We start from the raw sequence: 25,784 nt of genomic DNA on the forward strand, positions 1-25,784 counted from the left end.
CTTTTATTATTTTGAGTTTACCATATTTAAAATAATAATTAAAACGTAGTTCATAATTCATTAGTTTTATAAATCTTTCACTGTTAGCATATTTTTCTAAGCAAATTCGATAACAAACAGTTTATACTGTTCTTTTAACAAAAATATAATGTATATCTAATAAATTTTAACTTCTAAATAGTTAAAAATATATATATTTTTCAATAAAAATAAAAAGCTACATTATTAATATTGATATAATCTTGCATGTACTTTGTGTTATATTTTCCTGGCAATAAAAAAAGTTAATGAATCCTCCCAACTCGATAATTTTTTTCCTATGAGCTTTTTTCCAGGAAAATATATTTTTTATGCAAAATATATTTTAATTAATTAATTAAAAAACTGTAGTGCTACTTCATGGTCCAGGGAAGACACAATTGTTAAATAACTGAAAATCACTCACTATTTTTATTTAAAAAAATAAAACACCATTTAAAATTGAAGTATAAAACTTTTATTTTTTTATATTTCATGTAAAAAATTTATTGAAAAATGCATTTCATTCCTTTATTTTTTAAATCAGTTAATTCATTTATTTTCTTATCATTCACCTGTATAAATCTCTTCATGCATGGTATATGTAAAAAAAATAATAAGATATTGATTCAATATCTCAAAGTCCTAGCAGCATTCATGAAAAGAAGGATGATATCTTGCTTTGAGTCTTTCCTGCAGATAACGGAGACGCTGCAAAGAAAAAAATATTTTTTTAAAGAATGATTAGCATATTTATCTACAATCCTTGTTGCAGAATACAATATTTACATACTCTTACATTACTCTTAAAACAAAATACCTTGGATTGGTGGACTTGATCCCATGTCTGAATCCAGGTTTGCTATAGAATCATTTCCAGTCAAGGATTTTAACAGCTCACTGAACTGCTTCCTGTGCTGTGGTCGAATGAGCACAGATAAACCTAGACCAAACCAAACAAGTTCAGCCTCTTTCCAACAGAAAACATTTTGATCAAGTAAAATGGTTATGATGAACCCAAAAGAAATGGACTAACGTTCTAGTAGAGTGATGTCCTCATCCCTCTCAGTCAATAAACTCACAACAGTTGACACCATCTGCTCATAATTGTTTGATGTTTTATACGCCTGCAAGGCTAAAAACATCTGACGGGTTTTCTCTGCACCGATGGCCTGTTTTATGTCTGACAGCAGAGAGGAGCACGATAGACCTTCTTTGATGGATGTTTGTGGCTTCTGGTCTTCACTTCTTACATTCACTATTAAAAATTCCACAAACTTAATCAGAAAATATTCTAAATGTACAAATGTTAGCATCAAAAGTGAGGAGCAGGCCTTTTTAATAACAGTTAGTATAAATAAGCTCCGATGTACCTCCAATTTTACCATCCCCTCCATTAAGTTCTACGGTACCCAAGTGAGGACCACCTTGGTTCAGCTGTTGACTCGAATTCAGCTGCTCGCTGGGTGGATTTACAGGTGGTATCTCAGCTTTCGCTAGCAAAGTTACAAAACAAAGTTATTTATGATTATGGAGAGATAAAATAAGGAATGTTTCCTGTAACTGCTACATACTATTTACTAGTCAAAGGTTACCTGTGTTCTGCCCAAGAGCCTCTCGCTCCTCCCTGGTCAGTGAATGCTCTGGTTTATAGCCACAACCTTCACCTGTTAACTCCAAGCAATGCTCATCAAAATCTTTCTTATGGTGTGGTCGGATGAACTGATAAACACCTTGAGAAAAAAATATTGTCTGTTAAGATCAGGGGGAAAAGGCTAATTTAAAGGGTACATAACACACAGTTTCTGTCAATCTCATATTAACGTAGTATTGCATCCTTCATATCTCTGAAGAGTCTTTAGTTTTATCAAATTTCTAAAAGACAGATATGCTGTAACGATTCTTTCTGAAAACAGCTGAACTCATGGAGGTGTGCTGTGGGTGGAGCTAAAGAGTCACAAGCGCACACACACTTATGACACGGTTATCCCTGGATAACTTTCGATTCACTATCTGTTCGCGTTGTTTCCATTACATGCACATGCGCACCGATGGCCAACAAAACAGAGACATTTGATGCAGTTTCACTCATGCCCGGGAAAAAACAAACACACTTGCAGAACAAACTGCATCCACTGTTTCTTTAACGCTGGGTTATTTGGGAAGCTGAACAAGGTTATCTTTCCCTCATAACCAGAAACACACTTCTTTAGCGACATTGTTGATTTCGTGGTCTAAATACTAAATGACAGCGCTGCCGACGGCTTCGGCGATGGGGCGTGCTCTTACTTTCGCTCTGGTTGATGTGAGCACATGCTCATCCAGGCAGTGCCCATACAAGGAATTCTTTATGACGTCATACAGGGTCATACTCGAAAAAAATGAATGAAATTAAATAATGAATTAATTGAAAGAAGATGAGGCTTTTCCCTTTTGCCAAATAGGTAGGAAAACTTGAACACCTATAATGCACTGGGCATGTTTGCCCACTCCCACCAGTCTGCTGTGAATACGCATGACTGAGTCAAATGCCACCTTTCTTTAGTAGGAAATACTTCTTTGCAAACTTTTAGTTATGATGGTGTGGACTTGTATTGTTCCCGGGTCCAAAAATTCAAAGAGAAAAATGTTTAGCGGGAGATCCAGGCAGTGGCCAAAGGCTGCAAAGAATCATAAATACGGAGAGAATGTGAGACAGAAAAAAAAAACCTTTCCAACTGTCCGAACGTGGGGATACAAAAATGCGGGAGAATAATCTGTAGTTTTCCCGAATGGACATGAATGAAAGACTTTAGCTGATTTTCTGTGATTTGTGATTTTCTCAGCCCAGGTAACACAGAGAACAAGTAAATATTGTTCAATTACATATGCCACTGACGCTGTAACAATATAAAGCAGGTTGGAAATAAGCAAAGTTACACTTTAAATTAACTCGCATCACTCATGGGATGGATTTGGTGATGTTCCGCACCTCTGAGCAGACTGTGTGTGTTGTGATCTTGTATGAGGGGTTCAACCACATTAGCCAGAAGGTTACTCAGGTCATCGGTTGTCTTGTACGACTGTAGCGCCTCCATGATGATCTTGAAGTTCTCATGACTCAGGCATCGTCTCAGCTCAATCATGAAAGCTTTGCCTGTTTTTGCAGTACAGGAAGCCGTTGTTTTCTGAAACACAGCCAGCAGAGGACAAAATACATTTACTTTAATCAAAAGAGAAGCATGGCCTGTTCCTTTTACTGTCCACTTTCATTTATTTTTGTGATCTACTAAATTAGAAGGTAAAGTGTATATAATATCTGCATAACCAAATTTTGTAGTGCAAAAAAATTTGAGGAAACCTATTAACAGCACTACCATTTAAAAATGTGGGTCTTTAAGATCAAATAAATGAATACTTCTAATAAGCAAGGACACATTAAATTGATCAAAAGTGCCAGTAAATACATTTCAAAATAAATGCTTTTCATTGATCATTCTATTCTTTAAAGAATCAAATGTATTACAGTTTCCACAAAAAAATATTAAGCAGCCTAACTGTTTTCAACACAGATTTGAGCAGCAAATCAGTATATTAGAATGATTTCTGAAGGATCATGTGACACTGAAGACTGGAGTAATGGCTGATGAAAATGTATCCTTGCTATCACAGGAATAAATTACTTTAAATAATTTCATTTTGAAATAAAAACTACTTATATTTATTATTATTAAAATACAAAAAAATAAACTGTAATATTTCACAATATGACTGTTTAACTGTACTTTTGGTCCAATAAATGCAGCCTTGTTTAAAAAACATTACTTTTTTTTATTTATTTGAATCTCTGTTCAAGTAATTCAGTATAGTCATGTTATCGACAGCATATTGAGGTCTACATACACAAATGAGCCTAAAAGCACAGCTCACAAAACTTCAATCAAGATTCCTCACCCGCTCCTGAACCACTTTAATTTTCCGTTTCCCACCCCTCGATTCATCATCTAGACGTTTATCATGCTGGAGGGAAAGAGTAGACAAGCGACTCGCCTACAGGGTCACAGACCAATGAGAGAAAGGGAAAATTAGCAAAAAGATTTGCTCAAATAGTTGTGTTACAGCATATGAGAATTTGTACAGACCTGCACAATGAGCTAATCAGATGAAAGTCGAAAGATTTGAGAAACAGATAAAAAGGGATCAAAGGTGTCACTCAAAACCCTGATCATGATTTATGAGGCAATTCTTTACCATTCCTATCTCATTATTCAGCAAAAAATCATTTTCTAGGTTATTCACTTTCAATTTCTCAGAGAAATTGGATTACTTGTGCATATGCAAGTGTTTCTCACAGTAAGCTATCATATGAATTCAGAAGTTCTGGAATGTGGCACAAACTTTGTACGCGCCTACTTTTTGATATTTATCGTCTTATGGTTTTTTTTTTTGATCATGGCATCACCATCATTATATGGAAAAGAGCTGCTCTGACATTCTACATTGTATCTCAATAGGTGCTAAACAGTAGAGAGAAAATAACACTGGTTTGGAAAAAAAGTGCAACTAAATGATCTCTCTCGCGATGTAATTCTTGTCTTACCCTTTCTTCCCCAACCATGGTGTCTTCCCTCTCTCCTTTGTTGGTTGTGTCATCCAGGGCGTCCAGCAGGCTGACTGGTTTCCTTTTACTTGACATCTCCATCTCATATTGAATGCAAAGTCTGGCTGCCCCATCCCTTCCAGAATGTTCTTCTGACTCTAAAACAACACAATAATTTTTGCTGACTTATCTTGCATTGAACTTAACTGACAACAATTAGTTAAAAATTAATGCGTCAAAACAAATTATAAATGAACAAATCTGAGGGCTCTGCTTCCGTTAAAAGATAGAATAGGCTCCAAACATTAATGTTATTGTTTCATTTGTTCAACTGGGCTTTTCTTTAAATCAGTCTCAGAATGAGACCACATTATAACTTATTGATTAATTACTTGACTTTTATATTGATTACTGTTTAAAGTAATTAGGGAATCAATGGCAACGTAAACTTCTAAAACCTGGTACATGTCTTCATGAAAAACACATTCATCCAAGAGCCTTCAAACCTCATTAAAAAAAAAAAGGTGATCTCACCTAATTTCCTCCTTTTTAGGCTGGGGACATGTGAGTCTAGCATTTTGGCCTTTTTAGATGTGTCACTAAGCCAGACAGTCTTAGCAGAACAGCTGGAGCCTGTGTTGAGCGGCCTGGTGTCTGCCTGATTCTCACTGCTCTCTGCTTTTCCTTTCTTAACAGGAACTGGTCTCTGACACACAAATCAACCAATAAATGTGCACGTCAGCTCTTATTAGAGTAAAAACTGCCTGGCAGATTTTCATGGTACAGGAATTCATGAACAAGAAATAAACATACAGTTTTCTGCGCCGTCCGAAAGAACTGAGCCACATCGCGGACCATGGTACCGAAGTTATCGTAAATCTTAACGTATGGCCTCACCCAAGAAGGAAGTTGATTACGGGCTTCGGTGCCTCTGAACCTGGATTACAATCCCAGAACATTAATATTGGAGTTCATGCTCTCCAGTCAAATTGGGAATTGCTGTTGTAGTAATTAGTGCTGACCTGTGATCACAGAGGAAGATGGCTCCGTAGTCTTCTCTGTGGCGGATCACTCTGCCAATGGCTTGATTCACAGCCCGAGAGGCCTGCTGTCTGTACCACTCCTGCCCAGACAGATACTGAACAACCACAAAGATCATAAGAACACATAACATAACTGTACCTGAGCCATACAAAATTTGTATGCAAGTTTATCGTAACCATTATTTAATACAAAACAAAAACAAACATAATATTTATTAAATAAAGGCACTAAGTGCAAATAACGATAGTGTAAAATAGCAACTAGATTCTATTTACATTAAGTGAAAATAACATTTTCTTAGCAATAGATGCTATTTACAATGAGTGAAAATAGCTGTAGATGCTATTTACTAAGTGAACTAGCATACTAAGTGAAAATAGTGCTATATTCTATTTACACCATGTAAAAGTAGCAGTTCTTTGTAGTGTGTAAATAGTAATTAGAAGCTATTTATACTTTATTTTGAAAGATACATACTATTTGCACCTCAGTATTGTTGTACATTAACAGGATGCAATAATAACAGAATGTAAATTATTATATTTATTCAAATTATTAAATGGATGCCGCCTTAATGGGACAATAAAAGCCCTTCCTTCACCTACCCCTAACCCTACCCAATCAATACTCTTATTATTATTATTATTAAACATTTCATTAGGCACTTTATTTCACTTTTAGAAAATTTTCTTAATTTGTATTGAAAGTAAATGCTTTTCCGATGTGATATGTGATGAGAAAAGGGAGAAGAGCGAGCTTGGCAAAAATTCGAACCCTGGTTGATCGTGTCAAAACCTATATCCCTGAGCCTTACACTTTACAGTCTATGCCACTGAAGATGTTGAAACATGCATGTCTTTTTTTTTTTTTATCTTGTTTGGCTCAACCAAGGATTGTTGGGCGGAGCTAGTGCAAATAGCACTTGCCAACAAGGCACGTTATTTGCACTTGGTGTAAATAGAAACTCTGTTATTAAAATTATTAAATGGATGCCACCTTAAAGGGACAATAAAAGCCCTCTCTATACCTTCCCAATAAATACAAAATATAAAAAGGGAGAAGAGCGAGCTCGGCAAAAGGAGGATTTGAACCCCATCAAAACCTAATTCCATGAGCCTCACGCTCTAGGACTACGCCACTGAAGAGTTCAAGACGTTAAAAAAGGCATTGTCTTCAGTGTCACATGATTCCTTCAGAAATGCTGATTAAATAAGAATTTAAATAATTTTAAATGTATTAAAAAAATGTTTTGATTACAATAAAGTTCCATGTTAATTGACATTCTACATGTTATATGTACACCAATCAATCATAACATTATGACCACTGACAGGTGATTTTTTATTTTGATTATCTCTTTATCGCGGCACCACACATTTTTTCATTTCAACGCAATTAACGCAGCGTTCGTTTTTATATACATTTTTGCCTAGCGTTACATTATATGATCACGCTCTTACTTATGTAAATGCGTTTAAACTATCTAAGCGCGACAAGACAGAAGAGAACGCGCTGTATGTCAGTGTCCTGTCTGTGTGGCTGCGTCTCAATCCGCTCCCTAGTTGTGCCAGTCTCGTGCACACATCGAGTTCTCTTTCGCTCTTGAACAAACAATAACAACAACACAGAGAATGTTGCCAAAATGCCAGTTTTGTCGAGTATTCTCATAATAGGAGTCTTAAATTAGTTAAATAACGTCTTAAATGAACGTGAGAAAATTAGATGCGCGTGACAGCGCGTCAGATCCGCGTCATGTTCGGCAGCGGCCGATCTTAAAGTGACAGCAGCACTGATGTCTGTCATTAATGTTCATCAAAGAACAAAGGTAATAGAGAAAAGATGATTAATCTATATTTATTTTTTTATTTATGCAGTTAAGAAAGGTGTTTGATAACTATTACATTTCTGTATATGTCTAACAGAGAAGGCCACGGGTAAATATAACATTTATTATAATGGGTTTAAGTGGGATTGTTTTAAGTTCACTTAAATTACGTTTTTTTAAGGCTAATAAATGTTGAAATTGGTAGCTTTCAGTTATACTGTAATGTAATGTCATTGATGTTTCATAGAGACATTAGTATCAGTGATACTGGCCTTAATTCACAAAAAGATACCATTACAACAAATATTTAAAATATGCTGTCTTTAAATAGTTTCTACGTTAATTTGGAGAGTAACTGAAATTATTACAATATCAAAATATTAACTTGCAATTAATCGCGATCAAAACATTTTTTTTATCAATTCCCAGCACTAATATATATATATATATATATATATATATATATATATATATATATATATATGTCAGCAGATGGTATATAGTACAATATCTGCATTCTATTAAAAACCACAGTCAAGCATTTTAAAGAGCAGGTACCTTCACTCCACTAATTTTGTTTTTGCACATCTCGTCCAGATACTGCATTTTAAGCACCACTCTTGGGTCCATCCTGGGGGGGAAGGGAAGTCCAGTGATCACAACCCCTCGACCGTACGTGTCAGCAAAATCTAACCCTTCGCTTGCCTTGGGGAAAGATGGAAAACAAAAAGAAATGTGTTGATATTACTGGTTTTGGTTCATAATAAAGTTTTTATTGGATCCAATATTTATAGTCTCACCTTTCCTCTGCATACAGCGAAGAAGCTTCCTCCGCTGGAGTTTGGGTCGTTCACCTTGCCATAATAACCATCAATCACCTGCAAGAGAATCCAATTTCAGAGCAGCACTGACTGACAGCCATGCTAGCATTATGTTAGAATCTATATCAAATCATACAATTATTACATGACTGGTACCAGTAGCGGTTACCTCAGTAAAAGTGCCTTTACCCCTCGGTTCTACAAACATGGGCTTCACATGCTCAATGCGATCTGCATGTCCATTAGCCTGAGAGAGTGAAGGGGATTGGTGCAAAGTTACTTAAACATGAACAAGGTAATCGTGAATCTACAGAAATGTTAAACTTAGAAACTTGAAATTTGTCTAACTCTTAAACAAATCATTGTTTTGGTTCTCTTCAATGAATCAGCTAAACCATATCACAAATTGCCCTGAACATTTTATGGTAACACTTTAGAATAATGGTCATTAGTTAACATTAGTTAATGTATTAACTAACATGAACTAACCATGAGCAGTACATTTGTTACTGTATTTGTTCATCTTTGTTAACGTTAGTTAATATAAATACAGCTTTTCATGGTTTGTTCATGTTAGTTCACAGTGCATTAACTAATGTTAACAAGATTTTAATAATGCATTAGTAAATGTTGAAATTAACATTAACAAAGATTAATAAACGCTTTATAAGTGCAGTTCATTATTAGTTAATGTTAACTAATGTAGTTAACTAATGACCATTATTCTAAAGTGTTAACCATTTTTTTTCCGAATCAGTCTGAATCAAAATCACAACTCCTCACTTGAACTGATTGACTCATTTGAATTGGTCAATCAGCTACATACTGTATCTTTAATGTGGTCAGACTGAACCAAGCCTGCAGCACTCCTGTCAGAAACTGAAGCTTCCGCGCCTCGAACGTGGCTGGTCCCAGTATAGCTCCTAAACCCCACCCCTCCATGTATTAGAATGGACGCTAGACACACTAAATAATTCAATTACACTTCAAATAATTGTTTCCTAAAGATGGTTTGTGTCATTTTAGGCAGTTTTAATTACGATGATTTCATTTCAAGTGTTCGTTTTTTAAATAAGTTTAGTTTTAATTCGTTATTTGATGCTATAAAAACGGGGGGTGTGACGTCATGATTGACAGCTGAGATTGACGGCTTCTCTGAGTGAAGTTGTCACTGTGAGGCACTAACGGACTTTTTGGGGGATTTTGGGGAGATTGGAGCTTTAGCTTTCATTTCTAAATTTCTATTAGGGCTGGGTTTCGATTCAAATTTCAAGAATCGATTCGATTCCGATTCTCAAGATCTTGAATCGATTATCATTATTCGATTCGATCCGATCCGATCTTTGAGATTTAGATAAGTGTTTTTTGAGATTTAGATAAGTGTGTTTTTTAGAAAGCATTTTTTTCCAGCTGTTACCTGAATTACAGGACTGTAGTTATGCAACATATTGATACTATTATTATAGACATTCAACTGCAAATTAATGGTAAATTGATGGTTGTAAAGAACAATCCCCCTTCCAGAGTGTTGATACAACTGCTTTCACAAACTTGCACTGGTGTAGAAGACCGAGGACGCAGAGATATATCAGCAGCAGTAGACCAATTATTTAGACGCGAACCTGATGTATTATTAAAAATGACATTAAGAATTGACATAAAGATCGTAAAGGAGGCGCTAAGCGTCACCGTAAAGTTTTGCGCGATAACATCCAGGGAATCACCAAACCAGCCATCCGTCGTCTGGCTCGCCGCGGCGGTGTCAAGCGCATCTCCGGTCTGATCTACGAGGAGACCCGCGGAGTGTTGAAGGTGTTCCTGGAGAACGTGATCCGCGATGCCGTGACCTACACCGAGCACGCCAAGAGAAAGACCGTCACCGCCATGGATGTTGTGTACGCGCTGAATCGGCAGGGAGAGATCGCAGCTTTTAGCGTTTCTGGAGTTTTCAAAGATGCCATGTTCGTTGTTTTAATGTCCTTCCACCTCGCGCAAATGCGTGAATTCGATGACGCGGCAAATTAAAATTCACGGGGAAAATGTAGGCCTATTATTAAATCGATCCTCTGAGTTACGGATCGATCTTTAGAAATTAATATGAAAATTGATTCAGAATTGGTGAATCGATTTTTTCAACACAGCCCTAATTTCTATAACTGTTTATTTCACACCAACATAATGAATTGTTCTGCTTCTGTGAGAGTGTGGGAGGGCTTTTGATAATTGCGGCTCTACTTCCTGCTCTCTACTGCGCAACTCCCAAGATGTCAGCGCAGTGTGCGGGCCTACTAAAGCTTCAACTCTGGTCAGTGAAGTCAATGAAGTCGCGTCGTCCATATTTTTTTACGGTCTATGGACTGAACACGCTCACCCTCCAGAACTCCAGGGTCTTATCCATCACCGGATACGAGGGGAAGAACACCAGCAGTCCATGAGGCACCACCCGCGTCAGATTGACTGCCAACCCAATCATATGAACATCATCACACATCAGATCATTATTGATAAGAGATCAAGATCAGCTGCTGTTTCAGTGTAAGCATCTCTCACCAAGAGTGTTTCCCATAGACGACATGTTTTCAGGAACAAACCTTCAAAAACAAAAGAACAATGTTTACACAGCTCATAATGGCTCACATATGGTTTCAGACACCTTGCAATATAGCAAACGAGTCATATAAACCATTATTTCTCAACTGGTGGGTTGACAGACAAAGTGAGTGGGTCGCAGCGTATGCAGTCAAAGGAACAACAACAACAAAAGTAATTCTGTTTTTCTGTTGAGAGACTTTTATTTTGACGTACAAGCAGGGGCGATTCTAGGATTTCTATATTAGGAGGGCTCAGCCCCCAATGGGTATGATTTAAAAAAATATATATATATTTGTTTGTATACTATGATAGGCATGAACAATACAGTAGGTTATATACTACCTATCAAGTCAATCCCTGAATATTGAATTTATTTTTTAATCATTTTAAATAACCGCCTAATATATTACTGTAGTTGTCTAGATTGGCAATATGTGGGTGAAATATTTTTTTTTTTAATTTTCAACACATCTAATGTTTTAAACGCTTTTATTTTTTAACTACATTTTTGCAGTAAAATTTACTTTAAAGACGAAGATCTACACTTCTCATTTTCATTAACTTCTTAACCCGCACCGGTTCGTGGACGGGGGGGTTGACGGAAGTGGGGGGGTGTGTACTTTTATCTACTTTTGTTTTATACAAAATATTCAATCAACTATCACAAACTATGCATCATTTGAAAGCTAAAACACTCAAGATTCATGTTCTGAACTTGTTTTTGCAATAAATACACCAGAGAGGAAAGGGTTAAATGAAACACTAAAGGACCGGCCATGTAAACATTAGAAAAATATCAGCGTTACTCATCTTTCATCTCCTGTCGTTCAGATCAGATCGGACGAATCCAATAAACACCCGCATACATCTCTGTGTAAGAGTCCATTCTTCAAAATGCATCCCACTTTTTAATCCAAAACAACGAAAAAATAGGGAAAAAACTAAAAATCCTCCGTTGTTTGCAAGAGAGTTTTGAGTTAGCGTGATCAATCATGTCCATTTTCAATGAAATATCGATTCTATTCCGTGTCTGGCAAACTCCCCCTGCTAGAATGGCTTCTCCCACGTATTTTAAACCCTCCCCCGTCTCTCTCCTTCAATCAGAGACTCTTCTGGGATGCATCATATAGAGGAAGTGCCTTACAGGCTTGGTGAGCTGTCAATCATTGAGCCCATGGTTTTCGTTGGATAAAGGCACTCGGTGCCCAGCCAATGCCTTTTCAACAAAGGTTTGATTGATGGACTTAGTAACCAATCAAAAGGCATTATCTTGCGCAGTTTGCGTAAGTAGGCTTTGGTGAATACTGTTTGCGCGCTGGCTGCACGTTCTCCATGGCGCAACTGCAGTGGAGCGCGCTGTCTCTCACTGACGCTTCCCATCAGCTAAATGAGTTTTTTACACTTTGTAATCTCTGTAAATAGTTGCTTTAGTTTTTCAGTAACTGTTTATCCATTATAATTAGTAGTATATTGCAGTTTATTGCAGATTTATTTGAATGAAAAACTACTCTTTACAATAGCAAATGTTCTGAAATAAATGGCCTTTTTGAAATGACGCCTAGACTTTTCTTGACATAAAAGCTCACAGAAGCTACATTACTGAGAGAATCATCCTCATATTTGAATCATGACATGATTAGACATTCAGTTTTATATTTAAGTTATTTTCAGGCTCTTAACATTAAATTATAATATTTTTTTCCCTAATTGAAAACAAAAAACAAAAAACGTGAGTCACTTACATGTATATTTACATGTATATTACTCTGTTCCCATATTACTTTGAGTTATTATGACTCTTGGGTAGCAATATTTCAAGTGTCTAGTTTAAAATAAGACCAGGTTTATGAATATAGACCATAGGGTTTAAGAGCTGCAGACATTTTCATTTGGGTATATCGTTTTCAAAAAATTCCACAAAAATGGGGCGCTTGTTAAGAGGTTAATGTAGATAAAATGGAAAGCTTAGTGGAGGATTTCTGTCACATGGTGGAAAACAAACACTTTTAACATGAAAAATACCACTATAACCAAAGTAAATGGCAGCAGAGGTGCACACATTAGCTCATTTGCCACTTCCACTCCCTTTTATAGTTCTTTTTGCATGTTGTGCTTTTGATTTATTATAAAATGAATATTACAACAAATTTTTGCAATTTTTTTGCTCTGAAGTTTTAAAGTAGGAGTCAAGAGTAAAAGTCACAAAGTCTCATGCCATTTAGATGAAGTGAATTTAATTAAATAAATAAGCCCAGATTTTACAGTGGATGGGAAACTGTCTTGTATTGCTCCCACATCATATTATATATAATGCATCTATGACAAAGAACTACACAGATGCAGATATCATAACAATCTATCAATAAATGCGCACATGCTGAATAATGTAGAGATGGAGTTTCCGCAAGAACCAATGAGGTTTGTTCTCGGGGGTAAAGTAGGCTCGGTTGAGCTTCAGTTAAGCGATCGAGTTTCTTCAGAAAATTTTGACTAAACCTCTCAATTCCTATGGATTAGTTTTACGATCTCTTTATGAGCGTTTTGAAGCGTCAAAGTGTCAGTTGCGTAGCCGCCAATGGAGAGACAGAAAGCTCTCAGATTTCATCAAGATTTTAATTTGAGTTCCAAAGATGATCGAAAGTCTTACTGGTTTGGAACAACATGAGGGTGAGTAAATCATGACATTTTTTTAATTTTTGGTTGAACTCAACCTTCAACAAAAAATAGTTTGGGACTGCTATTTAAGTCTTACCTTATAGGCTAATGTTTATTCATCAGTATTAGTCATATTCTTACACTTTATGAGTATGTTAAGCAAAGTGGTATGGTACTTTTTAGGTCAAATTAGGTAAAATTACAAAAAAATTGGGTCATGGCTTAATGACCATGGGAGAAAGTGGGTCCCATGGCCAAACCAGTTGAGAACCACTAATATAAACTTCTATGGTACTTTTTGGACCTTGACAGCCTATGGTCAATATAAATGACATTTCTAAAATAAAAATACTAGCACCTGGGTTTGAAACAAAATGAGGGTGAATAAATAAATGACAGTTTAAAGCAGAGGGTGCCTTTGATAAAACACTGACCTCCTGTCAAAGGCTGTGCTCAACTTAACGCCGTCCGGACCTTTTTCAATAATACTGACGAAGATCTGATCCCGCTGGATGACATGAGGATTCTCCAAGGATACAGGGAAAGGACTGCAGAAAATCAGCAGAGAATTAGCATCCAACCTGCATCAACTCATAAACCTCAGCGGGGACAGCTAGAGGAGAAGAGCACGAACATTTGCATTTCACAGGTGAAGGATGAGAGCGGCGAGAGAGTTCCACTGGTCAGAATGATGCTGCGTACTCCCTGTCCAAGCAACTCCTGCATGCTGAACCCCGGAGAAAAACACCAGTAACTCAGCACATTCCCTATAAAAAATACACACACCATTTCAATCTTTTATAGCTTTGGCATACAAGTTTAACGTGCAAGATCACATTTTTTCCAGTATTTCACCGTGACTAGGGCTGTGCGATATTGAAGAAAAATGCTATAGGCAATACCTTGTTAAATAATGCAATATTCAATATGCGATACGATATTGCTTTAAGTGTGTAAAATCTATTTAGATTATATTAAAAAATTATTTTAAAACAGAGAATGATACCATTTATGTGTTTCACATAACATGAAAATTAACAGCAGTGTTTTAGCAAAAATCAATGTCACATATCTGACAATATAATTTTAACATCAATGTAAACAAACAATAAATGTAATGCCAATATTTAAATACCAAAAACTCTTTGCTTGACTTGGTAATATATAGTTATATCAACCTAAGTCTTAACATCAAGAACACCCAGGTAAACAAAGACACCTGAACGATTATTTTTGTTATTTTAATTTATCTTTGTTATTAAAAATAAAACCGCATTCGGTTTCTTTCCCCAACTGATACCGTTCACTTAAAGCATAACCGACTGTGTTTACATGAATACTCATCAAGACAGCCATTTTGACATAAATGTGTGTGTATTTGACAGTTTGAGTGTGTAACAAGGCATGAAAACAGAACTGCAGGGCTCACACGCTTTAAGAGAGGCGGCTTGTGCGCACGTTTTGGTGTGTGTCAGACAGCGCAAGACTGCAAGGAGATGTTTATCGCAAGTTATTGCATTTAATAACTCTTTTTAACATCGAGCAAGTCACATAACTTACAGTGGTGTGTCCAGTCTATTCTCTGCTATATCCGTTGACCTAAAACGTACACTTTTCACAATGTTGAAGTAGCCTATTAAAATCATTCAGATATTGCGTGCCGTTAGGATATGTACATTTGCGATATTTCGATATATTGTGCAGCCCTAATCGTGACCAAAACATCTAATATTGAAGCAACAATACACATTATGGCCCGGCATTAGAGACAGGATTAGACCTTAGTTCAATTAGGGCATTTAAGTAGTTTTTATAAACATGCTTTAGAAAAAAACATAACTGGTGTGAATCTTGAGACAAAACAATGGCATTGACATATTTTAACAGGGCTCTAGTCTTCCCGCTGGTTGCTCTGGTGTGACTAACTTTCGCAGTTGGTCACACCGACTTACAATTTGGTAGCACACTTTTTGTATATTAATCCTAATGATCTTTCATGTTGATGAATCGTTCTCTTGATTTATATGCTGGTTTTGCATTGATGTAAAGATTGACGCGACTAAAAGCTTGATATTTGCAAAATATTGTAATCTGAACATTGCTTATTTAAAAGAAAACATTACTAAAATAATCACACAACATATATATAACAAAATTATTATTGCCACCGGTGGAAAAAGTAATATTGCCATGACGACGCGTCATGCCCTTCACGTGACCGCAGCCACAATAGTGCTGTATGGCAGATGTATTTTCGCTTTTATTTCCTTTTTTATTAAAAATATTCATAAACTTGCTGGCTATGTCATCAACTACCTGATATTCCGGTTCTCAAATACATGTAGGTGAACATGTTTTGTTGTTGAAAAATATAATGATGTTAGTTGATCTACATGCGTGATGGGCGTCACCATGTTAGTTTGCGCCGCAGTTCAGAGAATCGGATCTGTCAGATTTACAACACGTCAATTCATCCACTTCTCCTGAAATACATGAAAGTAAGTGGCCGGTAAAGTGGGAGAAGAAAAGAGTAAACTTTATAGTTACTTACACAGTGTGTATCTGATATGAACATATCACATCTTCAATGGATTGTTATTGCACTGTGTAATTTACAAACTATAAATGTATTGTTTTGCTAGTACTTGTGTAGGTTATTTAAATGTGTGAAATGTTGTATGTGGTTGAAAACACTAAATAGTTATCATCAAGCATGTCTCTGGCTCAGTGGCAGCCAAAGCGCGAAAGCATTGTGCACTCGCACCAATGCGACCGTGTGAAATTTTAATTCGCACATCATAAAAAAATATGCATTTACAACCATTTTGGTCACAGTCTGGAGCCCTGTTTAAGATATGCCAGTACAAGTTTGGTTAAAAAAAGATTAAACATGCATTTTAGTTTGGGACTAGCTAAAGCCTTGTCTGTGAAACAAGGCATTAAAAAAAAAACAGAATGTGTGCTCCAATCAATAGCAACTTCCCATTGAAAACACTTGCTACACATGAGGTGTCTCCGAGATTGAATAAGAGTTTCATACCTTGTTTCTTGGTAGAGGAAGAAGCCCATACATCAGTCAGCTTCTTCTTGAAGTTATTGGTGTCTGGGTGAATGTGGACCTGATATCAGACACAGATTTTGGAATCAGAAGCAGAGAGTGGAGATGAAAGGCAAGGATTAGAGGAACTATCGTCTGACATTCACTACATCGTTCAAAAGTTTGGGGTCGGTAAGATTTTAAAAATGTTTTTGGAAGAAAACTCTTGTTCAAAAAGGCTGCATTTATGTGATAAAAAAAGTAAAACAGCAATACTAATGTAATTTCTTTAATAATCATAAAATTATTAGCCATTACTCCAGTCTTCAGTGTCACGTGATCCTTCAGAAATCATTCTAATATGCTGATTTCGTGCTCAAGAAACATTTCTTATTAACGTCAATGTTTAAAACAGTTGTGCTGCTTAATATTTTGTGGATGAAAATCCTTTTTCAGGATTCGTTAATGAACAAGGACAAATAGAACAGCATTTATTTAAAAATAAAAATATGTTGTAACATTATAAATGCCTTTACATGTCTTTAAAACTTAAAAATGTACATTTTTAATTAATTTTCTGTTTATCATCAAATTTGCAACATAACATTATCACTCACTCCAACTAAAACCTGATGTCCACAGATATGTAACAATGAAGACAGTATGAATGTAAAAATCAATCAGAGCAAACCTTAAATTCTTTCATGCTGTTTCCCATCTGTGGTTTCTTGCTGCCCTCTGTAGGTTCAGCCCCAAACACTAACTGATTTAGGACAAACAGACAAATACATAAAAAATGCAGAAAATGGACAATTGATCCTCTTTAACATGCTCTACACTTCTTACTTGAATTATATCTGCTACTTTCTGTAGTCCGCTGGTGTTCAGAAAGACACCAGGCCCTGCAAAAAAAAAAAAAAGAATTAAATAAAGAAATTACAAATATGGGTCATTGTTGAACTGATAACCAAAAAAAGTCAATTATATTTAGTACCAGTTGATTAATACTCACTCCCTGCTAAATATCCTGTAATCTGCTCAATGGCATCCACTATAGCTGTTTTAGTATCAAAGTTCACATTAGCCGTTTGAAAAAGTTCATATATGAAGCTTTAAAAGAGGAAGAGACAGAAAATGAGCTGTTGTGCATCTAAAAATGGTGATTTTATAGTCACTATATCAAGGTCATTGATACACATTCCCAGCACCAATCTGAATCAGATCACAGGTTCAGTGATGCTCCACTCACCTGCCGGGTTTGGTGATTCCTTGATTATTTGCTGGCATCTCAAAACCGTTTATTGAAGATTCCATATCCATCAAAATTTCTGTAAGATTATTAAGTTGTGCTCTCAGCAAAATGTTTATCATTACTTCCAAGTATTCCAAATAACTCCAGAAATACAATATTGTATTAAAATATATACATGAAGTGGAACCTACGTTTTATTTTTGCAATTGTGGTAATATCCAGTTTCAATCCTGTAAAATAATATATAGGATAAAAAAAAGTAAATAAAAAAAAAAGTTATTTATTGGGATATATAAACACACACACAAACACACACTATATTGCCAAAGGTTTTGGGATGCCTGCCTTTACATGCACATGAACTTTAATGACAGCCCAACCCCTGAAAAACATTCCCACACCATAATCCCCCCTCCACCAAACTTTACACTTGGCACAATGAAGTCCGGTAAGTACCGTTCTCGTAGCAAATGCCAAACTCAGACTCGTCCATCGGATTGCCAGACAGAGAAGCGTGATTAGTCAATCCAGAGAACACGGCTCCACTGCTCTTGAGTCCAGTGGTGGCGTGCTTTACACCACAGCATCCGACGCTTTGCATTGCACTTGGTGATGTAAGGCTTGGATGCATCTGCTCGGCCATGGAAACCCATTCCATGAAGCTCTCTACGCACTGGTGTTGAGCTAATCTGAAGGCCACACCTTCAGGAGGTCTGTAGCTATTGACTCTGCAAAAAAATTGGCGCTGACCCAGTTCTGTTATTTTAAGTGGCCTACCACTTCGTGGCTGAGTTGCTGTTGTTCCCAATTGCTTATGCATTTGTTATAATATCACTAACAGTTGACCGTGGAATATTTATTGAGGAAATTGGATGGATGAATGGATGGTGGCAACTAGGGCTGCAACGACGCGTCGACGTCGTCGATGACGTCGACTACGAAAATACGTCGACGTGCGTGAAATGCGTCGACGGCACATTATTTACGTTCTAGAATGGAACAGAAGATCTAGAATAATGGCAGCTTCTGCTCCCGGGCATAGTGAAAATGATCATTTATCATATAAAGCCAGACCGCGACATTCAAAAGTGTGGGAGTACTTTAAACAGAAGCCGAATAACACTGTGCTTTGTTCGCTCTGTAATGCCGGTTTCACACTGCGCGCGGTGGCAGAGCAGAAGCTGTGCGCGTGGAGAGCGGGAGCTTTCACACTGCCAGCCAGTGTTGCCAAGTCCGCTTTTTTTCCCGCGGAATTGGGCTACTTCTACACTGTTGCCGCGGGCTGTGTCTCATGTCCGCGGGTTGAAGCAAAAAAACACACATTTAACCCCCCGAGTGCGATGTTTACCAGAGAACCTCCCCGAAACGCGATTGGGCTTGTTTTGAGTAACGAATGGGTGGGTTTTGTTGTGTAAACCTGGCAACCCTGCTGCCAGTGTTCTCTCGCGCAGCTGAACCGTGGCGCGTGTATTGCGTGTATTGACGGTCACATTTCCCGGTGTTCTTCTCCGACCCCAGTACGTCTCGTGCTTTTATTTATTATGGGCTGCATATATCTCCTGTTAATGCGACCCGGTTCCCCTCTGTCCCAAACACATATGCATAATAACATGCTGTATATAGGTAGTTTGCATGATTAAAGTAACATTAAAGTTAAGATATGCCTCTAGCTTTAATCATTTAAATGTGTCTTTGAAGTTTGGGCAAAAACTTCTGGCAGCTTTAGTCGTTGTTTATCCACATGTATCTTCAAAATAGACGACTAGTTATACATTAAAGCTATGCTGAAAGCTCCTGTATGTGAACCTTTTGCAGATAAATACAAGTGCATTTTCGTTTACTATTGACACAAATCAATAAGTAAATCATACTCAACTATTATAGTAAACAACTTTTCCTAATTAGGCCTACTCTGTATACATTTTATGATGAATAGTATCATTATATATTATGTTTAAAAAGCTTCTTGTGTTCATATATTTCATTATAAAACGGCATACTATACACTACCCTTCCTGAAATACAATTAATATTGTCATCATTCATTGATTTCATGTTAAAATAATATACAAATTCACTACCCTCTTTCAAATACAATAATCAGTAAAAAAGAATAATAAGATTAATCTGGAAAAATAATCGTTAGATTAGTCGACTAATCGAAAAAATAATCGTTAGATTAGTCGACAGAACAAATAATCGTTAGTTGCAGCTCTAGTGGCAACCTATCACGTTAACTTATTTCACAAATGTTTGTAGAAGCCGTCTGCATGCCTAGGTGCTTGATTTTATACCCCTTTGGCCATGGAAGTGATTGGAACACTTGAATTAAATGATTTGGAGGGGTGTCCCAATACTTTTGGCAAGATAGTTTATATAAACCATTTATTTATATTATGTTTTAAATACAAAAAAAATTGCCAGGTTTTTGCCAAACTAACCTGAATTCAGAGATTCCACATTAAAACCTTCATCAGAATCTGTTTTGCTGATGTCTGAGGCCTGTTCCCGCAGCAGCCGATCCACGGCTTCAATGGCAGAAATCAGGTCGTAAGGGGTGAGGTCAAACGAGGTGGACTCTTCACACATCTTCTCCTGAAAATGGACACAAACAGTAGATAGAATATAAAACAAACAAGAATATCGAACAACTTTGAGGTCTCAAACAACATCAAGACACTTACAACATTATGAGCCTCATCGAAAATAACCACAGCTCCTTTCAGCTCTATGTTGTGTGCTCTTCGGCTCTGTGAAATCAACAGAAATCAGAATAGTTAATATTTTTTTTTTTTTTAAGTACAGCAAGGACACATTCAATTTATCAAAAGTAACAGCAAATTCTTTTTAAAATGTTACAAAAATGTATATTTGAACTTTCTATTTCATCAAAGAAATGTATCACACTTTCCACAGAAATGTTAAGCAGCACAGCTGTTTTCAACATTGATAATAATAAAAAATTATTCTTGAGCATCAAATGATGAATTTGAAAGCTGAGGATCATGCAAGACTGAAGACTGGAGTAATGATGCAGAAAATTCAGCTTGGCCATCCCAGGAATAAATTACAATTTAAAAACATATGAAAATAGAAAACAGTTATTTTAAACTTGAATAATATTTCACAATATTACTGTTTTTTACTATATTTTTGATCAAATAAATGTAACCTTGGTGAGCATAAGACATAGCTTTCAAAATTTTGAACAGTAGTGTATCTAAAATGATGATACAAGTAGGGTAAATGTTTCACCTTTGGGTCAAGCAGGTAGTTGTAAGGCATGAAGATGACATCAGCGTGTTGTTTGATTGAGCGGGACAGGTAGTATGGGCAAACTCTACGGGAACAAATAATCTGAGCAATGTCACTACTTACAAACACTCAAAGAAAAGATTCACAATGGAATCAGGTCAGATCTTGCATCAGCAGTTCACCTTTCAGTGCTTTGATCAAGGCCATGAAACAGCGTGCTGCGCCTCACCTTTGCTTTTTGCCGGTTTTTACAAGATCCTCCACATCCAGGATAGAATTCATGATTTCTTTATCAGTGCTTTTCTCTAAAAAAAAAAAAAACACGATCAAAACCAAAAACATCGTTAGCCATTTCTCATAGTCACACATTTAAGCCACAATATGTAATTTTTCACCGCTCGAGGTTGCTTATTCAAAACAAAGGCGTAGCTTGATGTTGCCTTGATTTGGCAGAGCTTTTATTATGCCGCAGTCGACCGCTTCTGTCATGTGTATGTGCGGTAACGCAGCTCTGTTTTATCATGTTAGATACATTTGAGTGTGTTGAAAGTTATGTTATAATGCTCTGTGCAGTCACTTGACGGCTACTACGAGACACTTGTTAGTGCACACTGCAGTAAGTAAGCTAGATCGATTTTAGGCATGTAAAAACATGATACTTGCAGTAAATCAAGAAAATTAGATTTAAATAATAAGGCTAACTGTGTTGGGCTATACAATGATTCGTTTTCTGTTGATGAATGTATCCAAACAGTTGCTCACCTGTTTAATAAACCACATAATATATTAAAGTGTCTTTGGTGTTTCCATGGTTTCTACAAAATAAAACCAGAAATCGAGGGTAATGCGGGTATGATGTCATTGATAGGAGACGCACGGACACGGTCCGTGACCTGGTTAAAATTGCTTATTTCTCTGGATTTAAATATTCGTAGAAATATTTTGGATAGTCTAAGTACACAAGCCAACAAAATATATAACACTGTTCTAGTGTTTTTTTGGATATTTTAATTTTAAAAAATCTTACATATTGTGCCTTTAACAACTAAAACCATTATAATTGAAACTCTTATCTAATATAAAGTCACAAATCTCTATTGACAGGTCACCATTGTTAATCTCATACCATCAACATTGTTGTAGAAGACACAGGAGCGAGACGACACTTTTGCTCTGCACATGTGGACCTTGAAACAAGCCAAAATGCCTTTATTAATATGATGTTTAGATGCAGCGCTGCTATTTTAAGTGTCTGTCATCACACATACTCACAGTGAGGTACTGATCATCATACCTTAATATGGTTACTCTCTTGACGCATCACTTCCTGGTTTATGCAGAGCTGTTCTCTAGATCCCAAAACACAAATCTTTGGCCTATAATAAAGAACAGTACTATATGTTAGTAAATAAAAAAGTACACTGACATTTTTTAAAAATAAATTTCTATTTTTAATCACCAAAAATTATCAAAAATGACAGTTAAGACATTTATAATTGTTACAATAGATTTCCATTTCAAATTCTGTTGTTTTGAACTTTCTATTCATAAAATTATCCTGAAAAAAATTATCACGATTCCCACAAAAGTACTAACATATTTAACATTGATAATAAAAAGAAATGTTTGAGCACCAAACCAGCATATTAGAACGATTTCTTCTTTTGTCATCAATTGTTTTTATTGGTTTTACAAAAAGGTCACTTACAAACATAACAATTTATGATTTATTAAGACAATTTATGACAAACATAATAATGATTTATGAAGGATCATGTAGCACATACATTTTAACAGTTATTTTAAAATATAATAATAATTCACAATATTACTGTTTTAGCTGTATTTTTGATCAAATAAATGCATCCCTGATTAACTTTTTTTTTATTAGAATGGTAGCGTGTGTATTATAGAATATGCTGAAAAACATTTTGGTAGGATATAATCATGTTTTCATATTCTCAATGATCATGCATGGCTGTTCAAAATCTCTTAAATATGTGATGTTAACTCAGATAGCTGACCTGTATGATGTGTTCCTGAGCTCATGTATGACCTGTGTTAGCTGGGAATGGGTCCTGGAAGCATATATGATCTTCGGGACGTCCGTGTAATAAGCTAAAGTAAAAAAAGGAAAGACAAAACTCATGATATTGATACTCCTCATGATACATGATATTGATATTGTTTTGAAATATAATTGCTATGGTTGTCCAGAATGTCAACTGTCATTATGATTTGGTTTATAACTCATACAACTACTTAGCCTTTGAAAACACAAGAAATGTTTACAAATGATATTGAAAATATATATGTGAATCAATAAATCAAGGACAATACTTGGAGTGTCTCCGTCGGTGGCTGCTGTTCCCCACGATGACATTGGTCTGTCAGGGAACAGCTCCGCACCACCCAATCGCTCTGCTATCTTGCGGGCAGAGATGGTGTCTTTGAAGTTCTCTCTCCATCCCAGCGCTGAACACAGCAGACAGAGCGTTTTACCAGTGCCAGTGGGGCTTTCAAGAACACCATTGACTTTCTGAAAGAGTACAAGTGCATGCCATTCTTATTAATAGGAAATGAATAGAACAATGTGACCTTACAGGAAGACTTTAAAATCTTTATTGCATTAAATTAAAGCACCACAGACTTTCTATTATACAAGAATCAAAGGGTAAGTTAAACAAAAGTCTTTCTGCCATTGCATTTTACCTCTAATGGAAAAAGTGATTTAATTTTTGGAAATAACAAAAAGTGCCAGACTTTTGTCTTTGTTGGCTATAATCTTTTATGCCTCTTAAACTTTCAAAGTAGTTGGTAAGTTAAATGAATAGCTATTTATTTTAACCTCCTAAGACCATAGAAAACAAAGTCTTTTGAATTTAGTATTTCATTACATTGTTTAAGAGCATAAGAAACAATAACTAATGAAAAATTATATTTTATTCATATGTTATGCCTTATCCTCGTAAGTAGGCAAAAACAATGTCACAGTCTCTAATTTGCATATTAATGTGTTCTTGGAGCAACATGTAATGAAAAAAAGAAGTGTAATAATGGGAGTAATAGTTGGCAACATTTTCAAAATAATATCTAATATTTTTTAGGAACATTGATATGTAATTTCTTTCCCTATTCACATGCTTTGCTAAAAGAGCCTGATAAACATGATGTAAGGCCTGGTGTCCTCTACAGTGGATATATATGAAATCAAAGCCCTGTTTTGCAATAGAAAATTATATTTTGATTAGAAGCCCCATAACAAGTCTGTATAGGACATCCAGACTTAAAACGGTGCCATGTATGGTAGGGCTGCTCGATTATGGAAAAAATCATAATCACGATTATTTTGGTCAATATTGAAATCACGATTATGTAACACGATTATTTCACATGACTTTGGGAATGTGTTGTATTTATTAAAAATACACCTTTCAACAATTCAATTGAAATTGTAACATTTGTTGTACTTTTTGAACTATTAAAATAAATAAGATAAACAATATGGTTCGGCTAGATATGTGGCAGTGGCACCCAGTGGCACCCAGAAGGTCAAAGACTATCAATACACGTTGATGCAGTACGTTACATTAACGGTTGAGTATGGTGACCGAGTCTCTCACATTCTGCAGACATTCGATGACTTTGCTCATGTAGTCTTCCTGGCACGGGTATGGAGTGAAGGGAAAGTCCAAAGTGACTCCTCGGAGCTTAATAAGAGGCATTTTCAACCAAAACACACTGATGTAAAAAGCTGCACCAAAGCACTATAAAAAAAATCACCCACTCTTAAGTCTAACCCCAGAGACAACCACAAGCCCTTAACAAAGCTAGAATAAATAATCATTCATTGTGGTCGGCTCATTTTGATTGAGATACAACGATGTTAATTGAACTAAAATATATAACATCTAACCCAATTGACAACTCCAGTAGCGCGCCATTTGTTTTTTCTCTTCTTCTTTTCCGATTTACAGGGAGACTCGTGCCGCGAGTGTAATACTGCCTCCTACAGGCCACGCTGGAGAAGTGCAGTGCAGTCGGCGCGCACAACAGGTCATGTCGCAGCATTCAAACAAACACAAGAGATTTGCTTGAGTAGAATTGGACCTTCTCGCAAATTACTATAGCTTTCATTGTAAGTTAATAGAATCTTTATTTAAATAAAATCATATTAGAATTGTAATATCTGTTTGGGCGCTGTTTTGTCACACGGGTTTCTCATAACAGCTGAAATGAAAATCAATTATTATTAGAATATAAAAGCATTTAAACACAAAAGCTATAAATATGACTTTTCAAAAAAATCTAAATGGCTCAACTTGCTCCATGCATATTAGGGGTAAGCCAAGTCAAGTGGATGTTGAGCATTCTAGTAAAATAAAGACTGAACAATTCACTTTGTCAGGGAAAACATTAAGATATAAAACTATTTTTACTTGAATAAACAAGTAATAATTTTCCATTCAAATCCCATGTTTGCTATTGTCATTGATATTATATGAAAAACAACCATAGACCCACTAGAAAAGTATTTATGGAATATTACAACATATTTAGTATAAATGATTTATCCATGTACATATTTAACAAAAAAAATCATAACCTTTAATCAAAATTAAATGCATTTGGCTGAAATGTCTAAAACAATATTTCCAGATTCTCTCTTCAAGCTCGTGGGAATGAGGAAAATGCGGTCTTTAGTT

General features: G+C 36.0%; 2 protein-coding genes across 3 annotated transcripts in view; both read right to left on the bottom strand.

The window, feature by feature from the left end:
* Positions 1-425: 425 nt before the first annotated feature.
* Positions 426-25,045, bottom strand: rtel1 (regulator of telomere elongation helicase 1). Its single transcript, XM_079845088.1, has 33 exons — positions 24,702-25,045; positions 23,419-23,617; positions 23,103-23,196; positions 22,373-22,454; positions 22,205-22,265; positions 21,308-21,383; positions 21,079-21,163; positions 20,508-20,573; positions 20,265-20,418; positions 18,015-18,053; positions 17,821-17,899; positions 17,584-17,681; positions 17,418-17,473; positions 17,263-17,334; positions 16,575-16,653; positions 14,169-14,301; positions 13,969-14,082; positions 10,838-10,878; positions 10,659-10,744; positions 8,457-8,534; positions 8,267-8,344; positions 8,025-8,171; positions 5,620-5,735; positions 5,411-5,534; positions 5,132-5,303; positions 4,598-4,755; positions 3,952-4,047; positions 2,990-3,185; positions 1,614-1,751; positions 1,392-1,514; positions 1,055-1,276; positions 839-961; positions 426-729 (listed from the first exon to the last, which is right to left on the bottom strand). Exons 1-33 carry the CDS (start codon positions 24,801-24,803, stop codon positions 674-676), a joined length of 3,543 nt encoding a protein of 1,180 aa, XP_079701214.1. The 5' UTR covers positions 24,804-25,045; the 3' UTR covers positions 426-673.
* The window catches only part of hap1 (huntingtin associated protein 1), a 233,793-nt gene continuing 215,488 nt past the window's right edge, over positions 7,480-25,784 (bottom strand). For both annotated transcript variants that reach the window (XR_013818610.1, XR_013818611.1), the window contains one exon: positions 7,480-7,897. The gene's annotated coding sequence lies outside the window, so the exon portion shown is untranslated. The remainder of the gene's footprint in view (positions 7,898-25,784) is intronic.

The sequence above is a fragment of the Gobio gobio genome, assembly GCF_949357685.1.
Source record: "Gobio gobio genome assembly, chromosome: 19".
Taxonomy (NCBI): domain Eukaryota; kingdom Metazoa; phylum Chordata; class Actinopteri; order Cypriniformes; family Gobionidae; genus Gobio; species Gobio gobio.